General features: G+C 38.0%; 1 protein-coding gene across 1 annotated transcript in view; it reads left to right on the forward strand.

Annotated features, from left to right (window-relative positions):
* The window catches only part of PCDH15 (protocadherin related 15), a 920,738-nt gene that overhangs the window by 495,318 nt on the left and 400,157 nt on the right, over window positions 1–25,263 (forward strand). The window contains exon 9 of the mRNA XM_061162074.1: window positions 2,117–2,287. Coding sequence (XP_061018057.1) covers window positions 2,117–2,287 — 171 coding nt within the window. The remainder of the gene's footprint in view (window positions 1–2,116; window positions 2,288–25,263) is intronic.

The following is a 25,263-nucleotide window of genomic DNA, read 5'->3' on the forward strand; positions in this document are numbered from 1 at the left end:
CTAAAGAATGTGTAGGTTTCTAGGGCAGGAGGAGAAGGGGACGACAGAGGATGAGATGGCTGGATGGCATCACCCACTCCATGGACATGAGTTTGAGTAAACTCCTGGAGTTGGTGATGGTCAGGGAGCCCTGGTGTGCTGCGCTTCATGGGGTCACAAAGAGTTGGACACGACTGAACGACTGAACTGAACTGAAAGAAAGTTTGTGATGATGTTTGTTTATATAGATTCTAGTGTTTTTCTTCTCTTTGTTTCTATACTCATTGCTATAAAACTCTCCCAGAGAACAGTTTTTTGGCAGCTTCACTTGCAAATGTTTCTGCTTTTAATAAGTTAAGGGAAACTCTGAAAAGACTTCTTTCTGTGTGTGATCGATCTCTAATGTCTTTAATTTAATTTAAAATAATTTGTAAATAATAATTTGATAAATTAAACATCAAAGAATACAAGAATTTTTTTTTACCAAACTCATGTTCTGCTGCTTGCCACTTGAAAACTAATGCTCAAGAGACAGTTGTTGGTAGGAAAAGAAAGGTTGCTTTATTCAGGAGTCTGGCAAGCTGGAAGAAGGTAGAGTTGTGTCCAGGAACCAGTGCTAAAGATTCTGCTCTACCATGAAAGTTTTTAAAGGGAGAAAGGGGGAGTTTATCACAGAGAATCCTTTGGGGTGGGGATCAGAGTCTTTGTTATTGTCCACTCTGTGCAGTCTTCTTTCTGATTGATTGGTGGTGAGGTAACAGGGTGGTATTCTAGGAATCTTGTGCTCACCTGAAGTTACAATTCTCCACCCGGTGGGGCCATAGTTTCTGCAGAAGAACTCAAAGATATTGTTATATATATATTACTTGAGAAGGAACCGGGTTTTACTTTATCACTGCACTATTATTTCTTGATTGCTCTTCCTTTGTTTCTTCATTTCCCTCACTCTTCTAATTAGCAATTGTTTGAATCTCCCTTTGGAACTCAGGGAAGGTCATAGAAGCTGAATGAAATCTATTTCCTACAAATAAGAAATTGCAAACATGAGCAGGATTTATACCTGGTAGGGCCCCACAAGGTCCTAGTTGGTGTCAGAGTCATAAAGTTATTGCATTCCAGAAAGGTTGCACTTGCAAAATTGCATCAATAGAGCTTCTGCTTCCCAAGATCTTACCAAAGAACACTTTGCAACCCATAAAAATTGGAAAAACAAAACAGACAATAAAATAAAATAGAATCCATGTTCTCTGGCAATATTGTGGTTAGTAGAAAAGAGGAAAAATGGAAATGTAATTCCCATTACTGATACAAGGATACTCTTCTCAGAAATTGTACTTTTTAGTGTTTCAAAGAATAAAGAAATGAAACAACTGTCATTTATAAACTTGGAAACAAGTTTTTTTAGTGATGCCAGAAGGCTACATGGAGAGAAGGAAGGCTCTCAAAATATTATACTTTGTGACAGGCAATCTTATGTGAAACATACAAATACATTTTTCCATGAGTGTATAGCAGATCTGGTGGGTCTTCTTTCCTTTCTTTTATTCACCTCTTCATTTAATTTTTCCTCTTCTTCTTCTCTCTCTCCCCCACTTTTTTTTTTTTTTTAATAAGCAACATTTATTTCATAAACTTAAATTTCTTGAAGCATCATAAAAAAATAAAATAAAATACTGGGGTGGGGGCAGGAGTGAAGGAATCGAGAGTCGTCTTGATTGCTAACTTGTTTGTTAACTGTTTTCTCAAAGAGAAGTAAACATTTGTGTATCTTCATGATGGAAGATGGTTTCACAACTTGGAGAAAACCTTCATGGAAGTTAGGCTCCTACCCTCCTACAGGGACTGGGAGATATGAATCGAAGCTCTATCTTCCTTGATTATTACATTTCAAAAGGATAATTCTTAAATCCTGGAAAGAGTCCTGGGTATAAAACTGGTAAAAGTTTGAGGTGGAAGGAGGTTGACATCTCAAAGGGTCAGAGAAAGTATTTACAAATGCAAGTTTTCTAAAGTAAATGCTCTACGAAAAGGGAGGTCAGATGCCTACAGTCAGGAACAAATGTGTCTATGGTGTCATCAAACTGGAGGGAACATTGAGTACATCTTATGTTCTTTTTCTTTTTTCCTGCTCTCACAGGACCGTGCACAAAACCTAAATGAACGGCGAACCACCACCACCACCCTCACAGTGGACGTTCTGGATGGAGATGACCTGGGTCCAATGTTTCTTCCATGTGTCCTCGTGCCAAACACTCGTGACTGTCGCCCACTCACCTATCAAGCTGCCATACCTGAGCTGAGAACTCCAGTAAGCATACTCTCATCTTTTCCTCTTCACTTCCACCTCTGTGACCCTAATGAGATCCTGTTCAAATATTTTGAACACATATGTGGTGAAAGTAGTATGCTTTTCTAGATGGATATTGGAAAAAAGTTTATGTCCAAAACCATGTTGAGACAGTATGGGTAAATTTTTGGTCATAATGTCTAATTATATCATTGAAGGAATGTCATGAAGCAACATGGCAGAGGAAGAAATGGTTGGATAGCGTCACCAACTTAATGGACATGAATTTGTGCAGACTCCAGGAAATAGTGAAGGACAGGGAAGTCTAGTATGCTTCAGTCCATGGGGTCACAAACAGACACAATTTAGCGAGTGATCAACAACAACCTGAAGTAGCAGCCCATTTGACTCTGATTTTTTTTTTTTTCTATGTATAAAGCATAACAAAGATCAGTTGACATCATATACTTGGAAACACCAAGAAATAACTCCAGCATTTTCTTAAATTTACTTGTCAACATTCAGCCCTAAGTCAGAGGACACATATATTAACAGCATGCCCTTTTGTCTTTTAGAATCCTGATATATTATTGGAGATTATGCTTGGCTGTTTGGAGGGGGAGCTAATGAATCCTGAATGTAAATATTTATTCATTAAAGATGTATTTTAAAGAAATAAAAAGTTAAGTCATGTGTACATATTTTTTATATTCAATTCTTCATTTTTTAAAAAAATTCTAATAAATCTATAAATTGACATCAGCCTAAAATTCACACCATAGACCTGCCTGGGTGATAAGTGTACATATCTAAGAATAAAAGTTATAAGGCTAATAGATATTCTGTGTGTGTACACACGTGTGCTCAGTCATGTCCCACTCTTTGGACCCCATGAACTGTAGCCTGCCAGGCTCCTCTGTCCATAGAATTCTCTAGTCATGAATACTGGTGTGGGTTGCCATTTCCTACTCCATAGGATCTTCCCAACCCAGGGATTGGACCTTTGTCTCTTGTGTCTCCTGCCTTGGCAGGCAGATTTTTTACCACTGTGCCACCTTGTAAGCCCAATAGATATCCCTAGGCTAAAATATCAGTTTCTTCCTTAAATGTAAAAAAAAAAAAAATCTCTTTTAGAGCAGTCAAATTCCTAGGAGTCAACTATTCGATTAGTTTTTGCTGTTCCTATGAAAAGTATTTAGGCTTCTGGGTTAGTAATACGGCTAATAATGTCAGAATTTGTTGCGAGATATTTGATTTTTTTTTCTGACATTTGAGAAGTGCAGTTTGGAGGATCTTCTGTGTAATTTAACTTTTTTTCTTTTTTTTTTAAAGTATAGAACACAGATTACTTCTAAGTGTAAATTAGGTTGCATTCCAGTCACTTTAAATAGTTCTTACCAAATATTTTACCAATTACTTGATCCAATATTTTACCCACTTGCTTTACTAGCAATAGCTCTTAAATGGTTGAAAACCACTTTTGTGTTTGCTGGAATAAATGATTGATTACTGGTCTAGTTGGTTTACATGAAAAAAAAAAGAAAAAACCTAAAAAATGGATAAACCTTATGATGTGCACTGAGTGAAGAAAATAACATTATTTTTAAGCTGAATGGAGGAATTTTGCAGACAGAAAGGCTAATGGAAAGTTTGTGTAGACAAGTATTTATAGGTTACCTAAAGTTGTAGGTCATGATATTATTTTGTCGAATATTAGTGAGAAGACTTAATGATGTGAACATTGACCTTTTCTTTGAAAGGCTTAATTGAAATCATGACAAAAATATTTTTAGTATTAATCTATTTTTCTGAGTTAATTTAAGTAGCTGGTGTATCAATGAGATCCCAAGAGAAGGGGAATACTGACCTAATAAGACTAAAATCAATGAACCAGTGTGATGAATGTTTAACAGTACTTGATGTAATGAGAGAAGTAAAGACAGAGGTTACTGCTTGAGAAGCAAAGTGTATTGACTTTCTAAGGATCTTTGAGCATCATTTCCTTTTTGCTCCAGCTTATAGACTAAGCATCTCTAATTCCTATGCCATTTCACGCTAGAGATAAAGCCATGTTCCAGATTTGTGGTAAATGATAATAATGACTAATGACTATTTAGATTGTTCAATTTGTCATGAACTGTGCTAAATTCTGCAAATATATGAACTTAAATCCTTTCAGATAGTTACCACTGTAATGGTCATTTTATAAATGAGATCTCTGGGATACAGAATTTAAGTGACTTAGCCTTATATAGATAATAAATTAACAATATTTTCTTTTGAAATCATATATCTTTAATTAAAGGATATTTTATAAATCACAGAATGACCAAACTTTATTCTTCATCATCATTTTTAACAGATCAATCCATTCTTGAACATTCTGTGAAATAAGAATTTTAGTTTTACAGATTTAAATACTTACAGCAAATATTTATTCATCAAACATTATATTTTTATTGGCATATGGAAAAAATTAGATATGTTTACTTGCAAAATTAGGCACTTATTCTGGTTATCAATCAGTGCATAACAAAGCACCAAAATTTAGTGGCTGCAAATTACAATCTTTAAATTTGTTCATAAAACCACAATTCTGGCAGACCTGAGGGAACACCTCATTCCTGCTCTGCACAGCATCAGATAGGACATTTTGGCTAAGGGCTGTGTGTATGTGTGTGTGTGTGTGTGTGTGTGTGTGTGTGTGTTCTATCATTTTAGTCATGTCTGATTCTTTGCAACACTATGGACTGTAGGCCACCAGGCTCATCTGTCCATGGGATTCTCCAGGCAAGGTTGCTGAAGTGGGTTACCATGCCCTCCTCCAGGGGATCTTCCTGAGCCAGGGATTGAACCCACATCGCTTATGTCTCCTACACTGATAGTCGGGCTCTTCGCTGCTAGCACCATCTGGGAAGGCCAAGGGCTGGGTACCACTTTCCAAATAGTAAACTTAGCAAGTTGATTCTAGCTGTGGGCTCCAGCTCAGTGAGGGCTGTGAGCTGGAGGCTTTATTTCTACTCCATGTAGGTTTTTCCTGGGCTATTTGAGCTTCCTCACATCAAGGTGCTGGCTTCTAAGAAGAAGCTTCCCAAAACAATTAGACAGAATATTTATGAACTAGACTTGTAATTTGCAGGGTCACTTCTGCTGTAGTCAAAGCTCTGCCAGATTCAGGTAGTAGAAGTATATGCTATGTTCTAGTGGGAAGACTGTAGAAGTCATCCTGTTCAAAGAGCATAAGGGAAAGGGCATTTTACTGTCACCATCGTAGGAAAACAAAATCAGCTAGTAGTGGCATCAGGTTTCATGTGCTCTTTTATATGCCATTTTGGATCCACTCTGGACCCCTAGGGTCAAGAAGCGTAGCTAGTTTTTAAGCTTCACATTCAAATTGCTAAGTTTATGTCTGTACTTTTTCTGTTTTCTTTCTTCTTCTTCTTTTTTTTTTTTCTTCTATTTTTCTTTGCTGTTTCCATACTGTGCTAAAATTTCTGGAATTTCAATAAATAAGATATTGCAAGAGAACTAACTATTTATGTCAGCTAAACAGGACATGATGACTCTAATTACATGCTTGCTGTTCCTTTCCTGAACTAATTCTTCAAATTTTGAAAGCTTTGACACCTGCTTACCTTCTGGGTTGAGTGAAATTTTCTAATTTTCTCAGTGGTATTCCTGACTTGAGAAACCATCCTTAGTTCTACCACCATGCATGCAGATTTTATCAGCTCAGAAAAAATTTAAAAGGTAGTCTAGTACAGTGTTTAGCCCATGAATAAAGGTATAATAAAAACTAATATGAATTTGATGTCTCAGGGGCACTAAAGCAATTTGTAGCCCTGAGTTAGTTATGGTGTATTTATTAATTAGGTAAATAGCCACTGAACCCTGTTCTGTTTAGTCACCAAGTTGTGCCCAACTGTTTTGGTACTCCATGGATGATAGCCAGCCAGGCTCCTCAGTCTATGGGACTTCCCAGGTAAGAATACTGGATTGAATTGCCATTTCCTTCTCCAGAGGATCTTCCTGACCCAGGGATTGAACCCATGTTGCCTGCACAGGCAAGCAGATGCTTTATGACAGTGACCTAGTATGTGCTAAACTCTATTTTAATAGAGATGTAAATTTGGATGAGATAAAATTCTTCTGATAGTATACATTTCTTCTTATTTTCTGACTCTCTTAAAGTTGTTATGCCTATGTGGTTGAAGATTTCTAGTATTATGGAAAACTGCAGAATTTGTAGAGTGTAGGGTCATGGCTCAATGTCTGGATTTTCTATTAAAGACAAAGACAGTAAATCCTTACATAATTTTTTCAGTGGTGAACAGTTGCATACACTTTGGCTAGTTGGATTTATTGATGAGGTAATTGTCCCTGGTTCAGTTCAGTTCATTCAGTTCAGTCGCTCAGTCGTGTGCTACTCTTTGTGACCCCATGGACTGCAGCACGCCAGGCCTCCCTGTCCATCACCAACTCCTGGAGTTTACTCAAACTCATGACCATTGAGTCAGTGATGCCATCCAACCATCTCATCCTCTGTCGTCCCCTTCTCCTCCCGCCTTCAATCTTTTCCAGCATCAAGGTCTTTTCAAATGAGTCAGTTCTTTGCATCAGGTGGTCAAAGTATTGGAGTTTCAGCTGCAGCCTCAGTCCTTCCAATGATTATTCAGGACTGATTTCCTTTGGGATTGACTGGTTGGATCGCCTTGCAGTCCAAGGGACTCTCAAGAGTCTTCTTCCATACCACAGTTCAGAAGCATCAATTTTTCGGCACTCACCTTTCTTTAAACTCCAATTCTCACATCCACACATGACCACTGCAAAAACCATGGCTTTGACTAGACAGACCTTTGTTGGCAAAGTAATGTCTCTGCTTTTTAATATGCTGTCTAAGTTGGTCATAACATTTCTAACAAGGAGCAAGCATCTTTTAATTTCATGACTGCAGTAACCATCTGCAGTGATTTTGGAGCCCCCCAAAATAAAATCTGTCACTGTTTCCACTGTTTCCCCATCTATTTGCCATGAAGGGATAGGACCAGATGCCATGATCTTAGTTTTCTGAATGTTGAGTTTTAAGCCAACTTTTTCACTCTCCTCTTTCACTTTCATCAGGAGGCTCTTTAGTTCCTCTTTGCTTTATGCTGTAAGTGTCATCTGCATATCTGAGGTTACTGATATTTCTCCCAGCAATCTTTATTCCAGCCTGTGCTTTATCCATTCCAGCATTTCTGTACTCTGCATATAAGTTAAATAAGCAGGGTGACAATATACAGTCTTGACATACTCCTTTCCCGATTTGGAACCAGTATGTTGTTCTAACTGTTGCTTTCTGACCTGCATATGGATTTCTCAAGAGGCAGGTCAGGTAGTCTGGTATTCCCATCTTTCAGAATTTTCCACAGTTTGTTGTGATCCACACAGTCAAAGGTTTTGGTGTAGTCAATAAAGCAGAAGTAGATTTTTTTTGGAACTCTTGCTTTTTTGATGATCCAGCGGATGTTGGCAATTTGATCTCTGGTTCCTCTGCCTGTTCTAAATCCATCTTGAACATACGTAAGTTCATGGTTCATGTAGTATTGAAGGCTGGCTTGAAGAATTTTGAGCATTGCTTTGCTAGCGTGTGAGATGAGTGCAGTTGTGCAGTAGTTGAGCATTCTTTGGCATTGCCTTTCTTTGGGACTGGAATGAAAACTGACCTTTTCTAGTACTGTGGCCACTGCTGTTTTCCAAATTTGCTGGTATATTAGATGTAGCTCTTTCACAGTATCATCTTTTAGGATTTGAAATAGGTCAACTGGAATTCCATCACCTCCACTAATTTGTAGTTATACTTCCTAAGCTCCACTTGACTTCTCATTCCAGGTTGTCTGGCTCTAGGTGAGTGATCACACTATCATGATTATCTGGGTTATGAAGAGTTTTTTTTGTATAGTTCTGTGTATTCTTGCCACCTCTTCTTAATATCTTCTGCTTCTGTTAGTTCCATGTCATTTCTGTCCTTTATTGTGCCCATCTTTGCATGAACTATTCCCTTGGTATCTCTAATTTTCTTGAAGAGATCTATAGTCTTTCCCATTCTGTTGTTTCCCCTTATTTCTTTGCATTGATCACTGAGGAAGGCTTTCTTATCTCTCCTTGCTATTCTTTGGAACTCTGCATTCAAGTGGGTATATTTTTCCTTTTCTCCTTTCCCTTTCACTTCTTTTCTTTTTATTTCTTTTTATTTTTTTTCCTTATTTTATTTTATTTTTTCATCCCCATTTATTTTTATTAGTTGGAGGCTAATTACTTTACAATATTGTAGTGGTTTTTGCCATACATTGACATGAATCAGCCATGGATTTACATGTGTTCCCCATCTCGATCCCCTCTCCCACCTCCCTCTCCGTCCCATCCCTCTGGGTCTTCCCCCATTATCCAGAGTGAAGTAAACCAGAAAGATAAAGACCAATACAGTATACTAATGCTTCTTTTCTTTTAATAGCTATTTGTAAGGCCTCCTCAGAAAGCCATTTTCCCTTTTTGCATTTCTTTTTTGGGGAAGGTCTTGATCCCTGCCTCCTGTGAAATGTCATAAACCTCTGTTCTTAGTTCTTTAGGCACTCTATCAGACCTAATCCCTTGAATCTATTAGTCACTTCTACTGTATAATCATAAGGATTTGATTTGGTCATACCTGAATGGTCTAGTGGTTTTCCCTACTTTCTTCAATTTAAGTCTGAATTTGGTAATGAGGAATTTATGATCTGAGCCACAGTTCTATTCTGGTCTTGCTTTTGCTAACTGTATAGACATTCTCCAGCTTTGGTTGCAAAGAATAGAATCAATCTGATTTCAGTATTGACCATCTGGTGATGTCCATGTATAGAGTCTTCTCTTGTGTTGTGGGAAGAGGGTATTTGCTATGAGCAGTGCGTTTCTTGGCAATACTCTTTTAATCTTTGCCCTACTTCATTCTGTACTCCAAGGCCAAATTTGTCTCTTACTCCAGGTATTTCTTGACTTCCTACTTTTGCATTCCAGTCCCCTATAATGAAAAGGATATCTTTTTTTGAGCGTCAGTTCTAGAAGGTCTTGTAGATCTTCATAGAACTGTTCAACCTTAGCTTCTTCAGCATTGATGGTTGGGGCATAGGCTTGGATTATTGTGATACTGAATGATTTGCCTTGAAAACAAACAGAGATCATTCTGTCCTTTTTGAAACTGCATCCAACTACTGCATTTTGGACTCTTGTTGACCATGATGGCTGTTCCATTTCTTCTAAGGGATTCTTGCCCGCTGTAGTAGATGTAATGGTCATCCGAGTTAAATTCACCCATTCCAGTCCATTTTAGTTTGCTGATTCTTAAAATGTCGACGTTCACTCTTGCCATCTCCTTTTTGACCACTTCCAATTTGCCTAGATTCATGGACCTAACATTCCAAGTTGCTATGCAATATTGCTATTTACAGCATCAGACTTTACTTCCATCACCAGTCACATCCACAACTGCATGTTGTTTTTGCTTTGGCTCTGTCTCTTCATTCTTTCTGGAATTATTACTCCACTTATTTCTAGTAGCATATTGGGCACCTACGGACCAGGGGAGTTCATCTTTCAGTGTCCTATCTTTTTGCCTTTTTTCATACTGTTCATGGGGTTCTCAAGGCAAGAATACTGAAGTGGTTTGCCTTTCCCTTCCCCAGTGGCCCACTTTTTGTCAGAAATGGTTAGAAATACTATATGGTTTAGAAATACCATATAGTTTAGAAATACCAAATGGTTAGAAATACCATAATATTAATGTAATAATATTGACATATTAACTATGTGTTTAGTATATATATTTTCTTTTATGTATTGTGTCATGCAGTGTTCAGCATTTTGGCATTAGTTGCTTACCAGATTTAGTCATCTAGTAGTTAGAATCCATACTTTAATGAATTCTTTCCCATCCTTGTTTAAATTCTTGGGTTATGTCCCAAGACTATCTTACCACAAATGCTTCCATTATAATCTCTGTCATAAAGAACTCTACTTTTCATGTAACTGTCAAGGAGAGCTCTACTACTTTATTTATGCTGCTCTCCCCTTCCAGGGAAGCTTTCTCAATTATTACAAGAGTGGCGGTGATTTCCAGTGATGTATGACACTTATAATTTCCTGTTGGCTCCTACTCATTAAATGTGTTACAATCTGCGAAGTCTCTCCTCTCTTGTCTTTTATGAAACTACTGGTTCTTCTCCTCTTTATGGCCGTGCATTTCTCCTCTCAAATCTTTGGATTTTTTTTTTCCCTCTAAAAAGTATCTCTGTGCTTGGATTTATTTATTTATTCTTAAATCTTTAGAATATTCCAGATTTATATCTTTTGAAGCTTTTTTCCCCCCCTTTTTACTATAGTTTTCACTGAGATTCATTAAGCCTACACCATTGTGTTCTTCCTCTCTGAGCAAAGAATGAGTTCTTTTTTCTCTGATCATATGTTGTAGAAGCGTTTTCTGACCTGAAATCTCTCCTGACTTCCAAGCTTACATTTCTCAGTTTTTCTGGATAGTTTTCCTATACACCCGACAGATGTCTCATTATCCTCTCTAGTACATTCTGATGCATCCACACCTACTCTCATGTTACTTGTGAGGTCTTGGTTTTGGACCTAGACTTCAATGACCCCTGCATCTCAGCTCAATCTCCAAAGACATTCTCTGCGTTATCTATGAAATGTTACTTCATTATGTTTGATGGCCTAGTTTACTACCAAAAAGATCTTTGCTGGAGCTCAGATGGTAAAGAATCTGCCTGCAATCCAGGAGACCTGCGTTCGATCCCTGGGTCAGGAAGATCCTCTGGAGAAGGGAATGACAATCCACACCAGTATTCTTGCCTGGAGAATCCCATGGACAGAGGAGCCTGGCAGGCTACAGTTCATAGGGTCACAAAGAGTCAGACACGACTGAGCAACTAACACTGTTCCACTGCTGCTTATTGCCAAAATACCCCTTAAAGTCGTACCCTCAACTCTGGACCCATAAAATTAGAATACCATTCTGATATGTTCTTTCACTCTTTAAATAAAGTTTCAATATTTTCCATCATATGCCAAATGAGTTTCAAAACTTTTGAGTATAGTCTTTAAAACTTTACATCTGACCATTTTCATTCTCTTTTAAATAGCACAAAGCAATTTCTCCAGAAACAGAGTTCTGCATATAACCTAGATTTCTCTGAGGATTAACCTCTCTTTTCTCCACTTTGCTTCATATATTAAACTTATAACTTTTATTCAAGCTTCATCAATAATATGCAATAATAGGTCCTTAAAATTATTTTTCTCTGTTATGTGCATGTGTTTCTACCATAAGCACTGAGTTCCCCATTGTGTTGCAGTCATTCACCCTCTTCTCTTTCACTAGTATATTAGCTCTTCAATTTCCTACTTATTATTATATCTTAAGCATAACCCATTCTTTTCACATAGTAAATGTTCAGAAATTATTTGAATTGAATTAAAATTTCAAGTCTTCTTGAGAGTCCCTTGGACTGCAAGGAGATCCAACCAGTCCATCCTAAAGGAGAGCATTCCTGGGTGTTCATTGGAAGGACTGATGCTGAAGCTGAAACTCCAATACTTTGGCCACCTCATGTGAAGAGCTGACTCATTGGAAAAGACCCTGATGCTGGGATGGATTGGGGGCTGTAGGAGAAGAGGATGACAAAGGATGAGATGGCTGGATGGCATCACTGACTTGATGGACATGAGTTTGAGTAATCTCCGGGAGTTAGTGATGGACAGGGAGGCCTGGCGTGCTGTGATTCACGGGGTCGCAAAGAGTCGGACATGACTGAGTGGCTAAACTGAACTGAACTGAAAATTTCAAGAAACACATATTGTACACTGAGAAGATACTGGATATAAATAGGAATAAACATGGCTTCTGCCTTCTCACTCACAATGAGAGTTTATCATAAGCATGCATATGTAATATATAATTATTTAATATAAATATGTTTCATCCAAATATTAGCTTATTAACCATGGTATGTATATATGTGTGTGTGTATTTGCATATATATATATATATATATATATATATATATATAAAACCTTTTAATACACTTTTAATGTTTTCCAATTAGAATTGCAAGCACATTATATTTGACCATTGTCTAATCAAGTAGGAATCTAATAGGGAGTCTGGATAAAATAAGCATATGTCCCAATTACCATAGAGAGGTATTACAGCTGTTTACAGTCGTTGTCCCAGCACATTGTTTCCAATGCTTCCTTCTCATTTCAGTAATGTTTCAAATATTAAATTATATCCTTCTCAGCCTTTAGGCCAATTATTCTCAAACTGAGTCCTACAGAGCTCTTTTAGTGCCAGCAAAGTGATGAAAAAAGAAGGAAATAATTGGCAACTCTCAAGCTGCCTATAATCTTTTAATGAGAAGACTGTCAAAGTAGATTGAAGGTGAAAATGATAAATATATCTTGGTCAAAATATTGCATTTTCTGCCAATTTATTTCCTCCCATCAACAGTCACACCTATAGGCCACTAGTAGCAAATTATCAAAGAAACTTCAGAATTAACTTGGGGAAACAATAGCTAAACACCAAACAAACAAATAAAAACTAGAATTCTAGAGTGAAAGTGTATTATTGTATTATGGTAATTCTGAAAGGTTATATGCAATAATAAGAGAGAAAAGGAATCATTCACTTTTTTCCTCTTTGGTCAAACTTCATGTTTGAATAGACTCAACTGTATATAACTCCATTTATAGACAATGTGAAAATATGTTTAATTGTGGAGCAGTTAACGAATAAGAAATAATCAGGGGAATTAAGTTTATTAATATTAAAGGGAAAAGTCGTGATTCTTCCCAATAATAAGATAGAAGTCTAACTTTTCTTGTTGAAAAATTTGTTTAAAATATTATTTCAAATTAGCATAGGAGATATGTTTTCCTATGAAACACTGAAAAAGAGAAAAGACACAAAGTCATTTGACTTGGACTTGATAACTTCATAAGCATTTATTCTTGAACTATCTGATGGCTTACTAAATTATGTAGAAATAATATATTTTGCACAGTTGTTTCTTATAACAATATAAGGGAATTTGTAAGAACTCAAAGTACAGCTTGAAGCCTGTGTGATGGGAATGTTGCTTACTGTCTCAAAACAGTTTAGATTTCTCATCTATAAAGTGGGGATCATACTATCTAATATATGGGATTTTTGTGAATGCTACTAAAGATTTGTGAAGCACACTTAAATTGTTCCTAGCAAATACTAAGGATTTAATAATATTTAGCTATTTCTATTATTATTGTCATTTCCTGTGGAACTTCATCATCTGTCTGAGTATTTACTCAGAAACTCATGGGAGGAAGTGGCTGTTTCAAATTCATTTTTCATTGAATTACTTTTTAACTGCAATTCCAGCTTTAAAAAATGTTATATACATTGATAGTCCTAATTTATTCTTATTGTGCTACTCCTAATTAATTCAGCATGACTTTGATTCTTAAAAAAAAAATGTAATACCTGGAATTCCCTGGTGGCCCACTGGTTAGGACTCAGCAGAAAGCCTTTGACTGTGCAGATCACAACAAACTGTGGAAAATTCTTAAAGAGATGGGAATACCAGACCACATTACCTACCTCCTGAGAAACCTGTATGGAGGGCAAGAGGCAACACTTAGAACTGGACATGGAACTATGGACGGGTTCCAAGTTGGGAAAGGAGTACATCAAGGTTATAATTTGTCACCCTGATAATTTAATGTATATACAGAGTACATCATGTGAAATGCTGGGCTGGATGAAGCATAAGCTGAAATCAAGATTGCCAAGAGAAATATCAACAACCTTAGATATGCAGATAACACCACCCTTATGGCAGAAAGTGAAGAGGAACTGAAGAGCTTCTTGATGAAGGTGAAAGGGGAGAGTGAAAAAGCTGCTTAGTTCAAAAAACTAAGATCATGGCATCCGGTCCCATCACTTCATGGCAAATAGATGGGGAAAAAATGGAAAGAGTGACAGATTTTATTTCCTTGGGCTTCAAAATCACTGCAGATGGTGACTTCAGCCATGAAATTAAAAGATGCTTGCTCCTTGGAAGAAAAGCTATTACAAAGCTAGACAGTGTAATTAAAAGCAGAGACATCACTTTGCTGATAGATGTCCATTTAGTTAAAGCTATGGTTTTTCCAGCAGTCATGTATGGATGCGAGAGTTGGAGCAAAAAGAAGACTGAGTGCCAAAGAATTGATACTTTTGAACTATGGAGCTGGAGAAGACTCCTAAGAGTCCCTTAGACTGCAAGAAGATCAAAACAGTCAACCCTAAAGGAGATCTGATCCTGAATATTCATTGGAAGGACTGATGCTGAGGCTGAACTTCCAATACTTTGGCCACCTGATGCAAAGAGCCAACTCATTAGAAAAGACCCTGATGGTGGTAAAGAGTGAAGGCAGGAGGAGAAGGGGATGACAGAGGATGAGATAGTTGGATGCCATCACTTACTGAATGGACTTGAGTTTGAGAAAACTCCAAGAGATAGTGAAGGACAAGGAAGCACTGGCATGCTTCAGTTCATGGGGTCATAAAGAGTTGGACACAACTGAGTAACTAAACAACAGAAACTTTCACTGCTGTGGTCTTGGATTCAATCTCTGGTTAGGGACTAAGATCTCATAAGCTGTGCGGCACTGATGACAAAACAAAACCAAAAATGGATACCTTTACTGAGAAGAAACATAGAATCATTAAAAACAAGACAAAACAAACAAACAAAAGCAGATTTGGCACACTCGCTTCTTGTGTTGAATTAATTATGCAATATATTATTGCTTTGGGAAGAGGCAGCAGCTGATGCAAAATGCCACAACTAATACTGTGAGCCAAAAACATATCAATGCATCAAATTTTAAATGTCTGTGGGGAGGTAAGTGTCCTGCTCCAGTTCCCTCTCTCTCTCATGTTTTCTTTTTATAAATATAAAAACAATGGTTTCAGGGTCGGTCCTAAGATGGCAGAGGAGTAGGACAGGGAGACTGCTTTCTCCCCCACAAGTACATCCAAAGATCATTTGAATGCTGAGCAACTTCCACAGAACAACTTCTGAACACTGGCGGAGGACACCAGGCACCCAGAAAGGCAGCCCATTCTCTTCAGAAGGAAGTAGGACAAAATTTAAAAGATGAAAGGAGAGACAACAGAGTTAGGGATGGAGACCATTCTGGGGAGGGAGTCATGAAGGAGAAGAAGTTTCCAAACACCAGGAAACCCTCTCACCAGCGGGTCTGTGGGGAGTTTTGGAATCTCAGAGGGCAGCATAACCCAGAGGGAAACAAACAAACAAATAAAAAACCCCCACAGAATACGTGCCCAGAAGCTCGTGTCTGCCCACCAGCAAGTGGGGCCTGAACAGGGAGGTGTAGGTTGCGTGCTTAGGGTAAGGACTGGGCCTGAATGCCCTGAGTACAATCTGAAGGAGCTAAAGTGAGCCAGCAACCCAGTCTGTGGGATAGCCAGAGAGAGAGAGGAAAAAAAAGAGAGAGAATTTTCCCGCGAAAGCTCTAACCTAAAGCACGGCCTGGCCAACTCACAGAACAAAGGATTGAGTGAATTCCAAGGGGGAGCTAGCCGGCTGTGTACCAGCCCATTTCCCCCACCAGACGCAGAGAAGCAGGCAGGCAACAGTCAGAGCTGGAAGACTAGAGGCAATCTCAACCCCAGAGATGGCATCCTCCACCAAACTGTGAGTGGGCTTCCAACTGTTAACCAAATCTTCCTGGGATCCTGGATGGTTGACATATGCCAGGAGGGTCGCAGCCTGAGATCAGCTCCCTAGAGGAGACACATGGCACACCTGAGATGGCACTTTTGCGGCACACCCAGGAAACTGAGCGTCTGGGACCAGGGAGGTGATTAAAAGGCACAGCTCACCTGGGATAATGCGCTTGCCAAGTACCTGGTCACCTGAGCTCCTCAGACCTGGGAAGGGCAAAAAACTCAGGCCCAACTGCGCCTGTGCCTTTGTGAAGTGCTTGAGAACCTGAACCTGAGCAGCTTAGACCTGGGAAGTGCACACAATCCAGGGCCCATGGACCGTTCCCCTTCAGAGCAACCTGGCACCTGAGCAGTGTAGACCGGGAAAGCACACGTGCCGTGAGCTGGGGCAAACCCAGTGAGGTTCATACACTGTGAGCACTCCCCACACATGCCAGTGATATTTGTTTGCAGGGTTTCTCTCTCCCCACAGCACCACTGAACAAGTGAAGTGACCACCTTTGCCCCCTTGTGTCAGGGGAGAAATCAGACACTGAAGAGACTTGCAAGCAGAGAAAGCCAAACTAAACAAAGAGGGAACCGCTTTAGAAATGACAGGTGCAACAGATTAAAACCCTATAGTTAGCATTGACTAAGCATTGGAAGGTGCCTATAGACCTTGAGAAGAAGTATAAACTGAAACAAGGAACTATCTGAAACTGAGCTGACTTCACACTACCCTCAACAGCTCCAGTGAAATTCCTAGATATATTTTTACTAGTATCATTTTTTAATTTTTAATTTTTTTATTTTCAAGTTCTTTATTATTCCTTTAATTTTCATTTTTATAACCTACTATTACCTTGCAAAAAAGACCCTATTTTTAAAGCAAATTTTATAGTATATTTTTTATAATTTTTGTGATTGATTTAGTTTTATATTTTTAATATTGTATTTTTGAGTCTAACTTCTAGATTTTTTAATCTTTGTTTTTTAGTATTTGTTATCAATTTTGTACCTTTAAGAATCTAATCTTCAGTACCCAGTTTACTTAGGGGTGTGATTACTCGCTTGATTGCTCTCTCCTCTTTTGACTCTATCTCCCTTCCCTTCCTTTCCCTTCCCTCAAGAAGACTTGAGGCCACTGTAAGAATAAGACTGAAAGCCAGAGGCAAGAGGCTTAAATTCAAAACTTGAGGACACCAGAGAACTCCTAACTCTAGGGAACATTAATTGACAAAAGCTCATCTAAAAGCCTCCATACCTACACTGAAACCAAGTTTCATCCAAGAGCCAATAAGTTTCAGAGCAAGACATACCACACTAATTCTCCAGCAGGGCAGGAACATAGCTCTGAGCATTAAAATACAGGCTGCCCAAAGTCAAACTAAAGCCATAGACACCTCAAAACTCACTACTGGACACTTCATTGCACTCCAGGGAGAAGAGATCAAAATCCGCCCACCAGAACACCAACAAAAGCTTCCCTAACCAGGAAACCTTGACAAGCCACTCGTCCAACACCACTCACAGGGAGGAACCTCTATAATATTATAGGAACCTCCTATAATAAATAGGAACCACAAACTTCCAGCATACAGAAAGGGTACCCCAATGAAAAGGCAGAGAAATATTCAGCAGGTAAAGGAACATGATATATGCCCACCAAACCAAACAGAAGAGGAGGAGATAGGGAGTTAACCTGAAAAAGAATTCAGAATAATGATAGTAAAGATGATCCAAAATCTTGAAAATGAAATGGAGTTACAGATAAATAGACTAGAGACAAGGACTGAGAAGAAGCAAGAAATGTTTAACAAGGACCTAGAAGAAATGAAAGAGTGTCAATAAATAATGAGTAATGCAATAAATGAGATCAAAAGCACTCTGGAGGGAACCAAAAGTAGAATAACTGAGGCAGAAGACAGGATAAGTGAGGTGGAAGATAGAATGGTGGAAATAAATGAAGCAGAGAGGAAAAAAGAATTAAAAGAAATGAGGACAACCTCAGAGACCTCTGGGACAATGTCAAACACCCCAACATTCAAGTCATAGGAGTCCCAGAAGTAGAAGACAAAAAGAAAGGCCATGAGAAAATACTTGAGGAGGTAATATTTGAAAACTTCCTTAAAATGGGGATGGAAATAGCCACCCAAGTCCAAGTCCAGAGAGTCCCAAACAGGATAAACCCAAGGTGAAACACCCCAAGACACATATTAATCAAATTAACAAAGATCAAACACAAAGAGAAAATGTTAAAAGCAGCAAGGGAAAAGCAACAAATAACACACAAGGGGATTCCCATAAGGATAACAGCTGATCTTTCAATAGAAACCCTTCAGGCCAGAAGGGAATAGCAGGACATACTTAAAAGTGATGAAAGAGAAAACCCTACAACCCAGATTACTATACCCAGCAAGGATCTCATTCAAATATGAAGGAGAAATCAAAAGCTTTACAGACAAGCAAAAGCTGAGAGATTTCAGCAGCACTAAACCAGCTCTTCAACAAATGCTAAAGGATCTTCTCTAGACAGGAAACATAGAAAAGGTTTATAAACTCGAACCCAAAACAACAAAGTAAATGGCAATGGGATCATGCTTATCAGTAATTACCTTAAATGTAAATGGGTTGGATACCCCAACCAAAAGACAAAGACTGGCTGAATGGATACAAAAACAAGATCCCTATATATGCTATCTACAAGAGACCCACCTGAAAACAAGGGACACCTACGGACTGAAAATGAAGGGCTGGAAAAAGATATTTCATGCAAATGGAGACCAAAAGAAAGCAGGAGTAGCAATACTCATATCAGATAAAATAGACTTTGAAATAAAGGCCATGGAAAGAGACAAAGAAGGACACTACATAATGATCAAAGGATCAACCCAAGAAGAAGATATAACAATTATAAATATATATGTACCCAACATAAGAGCACCACATTATGTAAGGCAAATGCTAACAAGTATGAAAGTGGAAATTAACAGTAACACAATTACAGTGGGAAACTTTAATACCCCACTCACACCTATGGATAGATCAACTAAACAGAAAATTAGCAAGGAAACACAAACTTTAAATGATGCAATGGACCAGTTAGACCTAACTGATATCTATATGACATTTCATCCGAAAACAATGAAATTCACCTTTTTCTAAAGTGCACATGGAACATTCTCCAGGATAGATCACATCCTGAACCATAAATCAAGCCTTGGGAAATTAAAAAAAAAAAAAAATTGAAAACATTTCAAGCATCTTTTCTGATCACAATGTAGGAAGATTAGACTTCAACTACAGGACACAGACTGTTAAAAATACAAACATATGGAGGCTAGACAACACGCTTCTGAATAACCAATAAATCACAGAAGAAATAAAAATATGCATAGAAACAATGAAACTGAAAATCTGATAACCCAAAACCTATGGGATTCAGTAAAAGCAGTGCTAAGGAGAAGGTTCATAGCAATACAAGCTTACCTCAAGAAATAAGAGAAAAATCAAATAAATAACCTAACTTTACACCTAAAGCAACTAGTAAAAGAAGAAATGAAGAACCCCAGGGTTAGTAGAAGGAAAGAAATCATAAAAATTAGGGTAAAAATAAGTGCAAAAGAAGCAAAGGAGACCATATCAAAAATAGACAAAGCTAAAAGCTGGTTCTTTGAGAAGATAAGTAAAATAGACAAACCATTAGCCAGACTCATCAAGAAAAAGGGAGAAGAAACAAATCAACAAAACTAGGAATGAAAATGGAAAAAATCACAACAGACAACACAGAAATACAAAGGATCATAAGAGACTACATCAGCAACTATATGCCAATAAAATGGACAACTTGGAAGAAATGAATGAATTCATAGAAAAATATGACCTTCCAAAACTGAACCAGGAAGAAATAGAAAATCATAACAGACCCATCACAAGCACAGAAATCAAAACTATAATAAAAAAAATATTCCAACAAACGAAAACCCAGGACCAGATGGCTTCATAGGTGAATTCTACCAAAAATTTAGAGAAGAGCTAATACCTATCCTACTCAAACTCTTCCAGAAAGTTGCAGAGGAAGGTAAACTGCCAAGCTCATTCTATGAGGCCACCATCACCCTAATACCAAAATCAGATAAAGATCCCACCAAAAAAAAAAAAAGAAAGAAAAGAAAGAAAACTACAGGCCAATATCACTGATGAACATAGTTGCAAAAATCCTTAGCAAAAGTCTAGCAAACAGAATCCAGCAACATATTAAAAAGATCTTACTTCGTGACCAAGTGAGCTTTATCCCAGGGATGCAAGGATTCTTTGATATTCACAAATCATTCCATGTGATACACCACATTAACAAATTGAAAGATTAAAAAAAATATGATTATCTCAATAGATGTAGAGAAAGCCTTTGACAAAATTCAACATCGATTTATGATAAAAACCGTACAGAAAACAGGCATAGAAAGAACAAACTTCAAAATAATAAAAGCCATATGTGATAAACACACAGCAGACATTATACTCAATGATGAAAAATTGAAAGCATTTCCCCTCAAGTCAGGAACAAGACAAGGGTGCCCACTCTCACTGCTACTATTCAACACAGTTTTGGACATTTTAGCCACAGCAATCAGAAAAGAAAAAGAAATAAAAGGAATCCATATTGGAAAAGCAGAAGTAAAACTCTCACTGTTTGCAGATGACATGATCCTGTACCTAGAAAACCCTAAGACACCACTAGAAAATTACTAGAGCTAATCAATGAATATAGTAAAGTTGTAGGATATAAAATTAACACACAGAAATCCCTTGCATTCCTATACACTAACAATGAGAAAACAGAAAGAGAAATTAAGGAAACAATTCCATTCACCATTGCAACAAAAAGAATAAAATACTTAGGAATAAATCTACCTAAACAATACTGATGAAAGAAATAAAAGATGACACAAATAGATAGAGAAATATACCATGTTCAGGGATCAAAAGAATCAATATAGTGAAAATGAATATACTACCCAAAGCAATCTATAGATTCAATGCAATCCCTATCAAGCTACCAACGGTATTTTTCAGAGAACTAGGACAAATAATTTCACAATTTGTATGGAAATACAAAAAAACCATGAATAGCCAAAGCAATCTTGAGAAAGAAGAATGGAACTGGAGGAATCAACCTGCCTGACTTCAGGCTATACTACAAAGCTACAGTCATCAAGACAGTATGGTACTGGCACAAAGACAGAAATATAGATCAATGGAACAAAATGGAAAGCCCAGAGATAAATTCACGCACCTATGGACACCTTATCTTTGAAAAAGGAGGCAAGAACATACAATGGAGAAAAGACAATCTCTTTAACTAGTGGTGCTGGGAAAACTGGTCAACCACTTGTAAAAGAACGAAAATAGACCACTTTCTAACACCATACACAAAAATAAACTCAAAATGAATTAAAGATCTAAATGTAAGACCAGAAACTATAAAACTCCTAAGGGAAAACATATGTAAAACACTCTCTGACGTATATAACAGCAGGATCCTCTATGATCCACTTCCCAGAGTAATGGAAATAAATTCAAAAATAAACAAATGGGACCTAGTTCAACTTAAAAGCTTTTTCACAGTGAAAGAAACTATAAGCAAGGTGAAAAGACAACCTTCAGAATGGGAGAAAATAATAGCAAATGAAACAACTGACAAAGAATTAATCTAAAAAATATACAAGCAGCTCATGCAGCTCAATTCCAGAAAAATAAATGACCCAATCAAAAGATAGGCCAAAGAACTAAACAGACATTTCTTCAAAGAAGACATACAGATGGCTAACAAACACATGAAAAGATGCTCAACATCACTCATTATCAGAGAAATGCAAATCAAAACCACAATGAGGTACCATCTCACGCTGGTCAAAATGGCTGCTATCAAAAAGTCTACAAACAATAAATTCTGGAGAGAGTGCAGAGAGAAGGGAAACATCTTACACTGTCGGTGGGAATACCAACTAGTACAGCCACTATGGAGAACAGTGTGGAGAATCCTTAAAAAACTGGAAATAAAACTGTGATACGACCCAGCAATCCCACTGCTGGTCATACACACTGAGGAAACTAGAATTGAACGAGACACGTGTACCCCAATGTTCATTGCAGCACTATTTACAATAGCCAGGACATGGAATCAACCTAGATGTCCATCAGCAGACGAATGGATAAGAAAACTGTGGAACATATACACAATGAAATATTACTCAGCTATTAAAAATAATGCATTTGAGCCAGTTCTAATGAGGTGGATGAAACTGGAGCCTATTATACAGAGTGAAATTAGTCAGAAAGAAAAACACCAATACAGTATATTAATGCATCTATATGGAATTTAGAATGATGGTAATAATGACCCTATATGTGAGGCAGCAAAAGAGACACAGATGTAAAGAACAGACTTTTGGACTCTGTGGGAGAAGGTGAGGGTGGGATGATTTGAGAGAATAGCATTGAAACATGTATAGTACCATATGTGAAAATGATTGCCAGTCCAGTTTCGATGCATGAGACAGGGTGCTCAGGGCTGGTGCACTGGGATGACCCTGAGGGATGGGATGGGGAGGGAGGTGGGAGGAGGGTTCAGGATGGGGGACACATGTACACCCATGGCTGATTCATGTCAATGTATGGCAAAAACCACTACAATATTGTAAAGTAATTAACCTCTAATTAAAAGAAAGTAATTAATTAAAAAAAACAATGATTTCAATAAAGTTTTTCAGATTGTGCCATAAAACCTGTAGCTCTACAGAGACATCTCTTGGACTTCTTCTACAGTTAAAGACAGGACCTCTCCTTTGTATAATATTTAAAATTCTGCTTTTTTTGCCCTTACTAATTTAGAAAAAAAATTATTTACTCTGATTTTAAAAAAGGATTAGCTACTAATCATAAATTATACAAAGAATTAATTTTTAATTATGCACACTAAAAATTGGAAACCAATCCTCAAAGCCCAATTTCCAGGAAAATAATAATAATTATTATTTTTTTAAATATTTATTTGACTGCATTGGGTCTTAGTTGCTTGTTGGGGACTCAGTAGTTGTTGTGTTTGGGCTTAGTTGATCTGCATCATGTGGGATCTTGCTTTTTGGACCAGGGACGGAACCTGCATCCCATGCATGAAAGGTGAATTCTTAATCTTGAACCACCAGGGAAGTCCCAAAAGAAAACAATTATTATATTATTAATTTGATTCATGCTTTTCCAATATCTGGATCCTGTTTGAGGCAATCACATTTTTTTTTTTTTTTAATTTAAAACAAACCAAATGACTCTGTCCTATGTAAAGCTGAAGCACTAATTGTTCACTGGGCCTCACAGAATCTACTGGTGACTTGTTTAAAGGGATCCATAATTGGGAAACACAAATCACTACATGTTGTGGATGGAGGTGCAGATAATGTCGTCCGGAAGTGACTATGGGGATAGGATGTATTCTTGAGTCACATGCTTACTGTTTAACTAAGTTGAATAGAACCTGTGATGGTTAATTTTATGTGGCGCCTTGTCTAGGCCATGGTATACAGAGATTGAACCCATATCTCTGGCTCTCTTGCATTTGCAGGCATTCTTTATAGGTTTGATCCCTGGGTCGGAAAGATCCCCTGGAGTAGGAAATGGCAACTCACTCCAGTATTTTTGCCTGGAAAGTTCCATGGGCAGAGTAACCTGGTGGGTCACAGGGTCACAGTCCACAGGGTCACAAAGAGTTGGACATGACTGAGCACATATACATTTTAATTAGACTATGAGTAAAACAGGTTACTCTCCATAATATGGGAGGAAGTGTCCTCATACTATCAGTTGAAAGTCTTAATAAAAAAGACTGATTTCCCCACAAAAAGAGGAAATCCTGCCAGCAGATGGCCTTTGAATTCAAACTCTAATATCATTTCTTCCCTCGGTCTCCAGTTTGATGACTTGCCCAGCAGATTTTGGATTTGCCAGCCTCCACTATTGCAGCCTGAGTCAATTCCTTAAAATAAATCTCTCTCTCAATCTTTGTGTGTCACTATAGATGAAGAGATAGATAGGTAGATAAACAAAACTGTATAATCCCCCAATCTCTGTCTTTCTCTTACTTTCAGTATATGTGATAATATACACACATATCATATTGGTATTGTTATTTAGGACACCCCTAATACTGAGTCCCTGATGAAACTGTGTTTCATTGGCAAAAAGTAATTTTTCTAAGAAAGCAGATATATTGTTAAGAATGGGAAATGTATCCTGGGCAAATGAAAACCCAAATATGTGAGGCAAATATATAATCAAGCCATCACTAATTCTTATCTAGAGACCTACTATAGCTGTCTATCAGGTCTACCTGAAACTGAGTCAAAATGGTGTTGAAAAGAAGATACCAGATCATCCAGTTTCTCTGCTTCAATGCTCTGATAGCATCTCATTAAATGATTTTATCTAAAGTGAAAGTGAAGTCGCTCAGTCGTGTCCGACTCTTTGTGACCCCATGGACAGTAGCGTACACCAGGCTCCTCTATCCATGGGATTTTCTAGGCAAGAGTACTGGAGTGGGTTGCCATTTCCTTAAGTGTCTTCCTATAATGCCTTATCCATTTTTACATGGTTCTTTCTTTACCCACTGCTATAGATTGAATGCTTGTTCCACACTTCCCTACCCACCATTAATGTGAGGAAACCTAATCCCCAGTGTGATGGTATGTGGAAGTGTGGAGTCTTTGGGAGGTGATTATGTCATGAGAGAAGAGGCACCTGAATGGGATTCAGTTCAGTTCAGTTCATTTCAGTTCAGTCGCTCAGTCGTGTCCGACTCTTTGTGACCCCATTAATCGCAGCATGCCAGACCTCCCTGTCCATCACCAACTCCCGGAGTTTACTCAAACTCATGTCCATCGAGTCGGTGATGCCATCCAGCCATCTCATCTTCTGTTGTTCCCTTCTCCTCCTGCCTCCAATCCCTCCCAGCATCAGGGTCTTTTCCAATGAGTCAACTCTTCGCATGAGGTGGCCAAAGTACTGGAGTTTCAGCTTCAGCATCAGTCCTTCCAATGAACACCCAAGACTGATCTCCTTTAGGATTGACTGTTTGGATCCCCTTGCAGTCCAAGGGGCTCTCAAGAGTCTTCTCCAACACCACGGTTCAAAAGCTTCAATTTTTCGGTGCTCAGCTTGCATCACAGTC

Source organism: Dama dama, chromosome 15 (genome assembly GCF_033118175.1).
Source record: "Dama dama isolate Ldn47 chromosome 15, ASM3311817v1, whole genome shotgun sequence".
Lineage (NCBI taxonomy): Eukaryota > Metazoa > Chordata > Mammalia > Artiodactyla > Cervidae > Dama > Dama dama.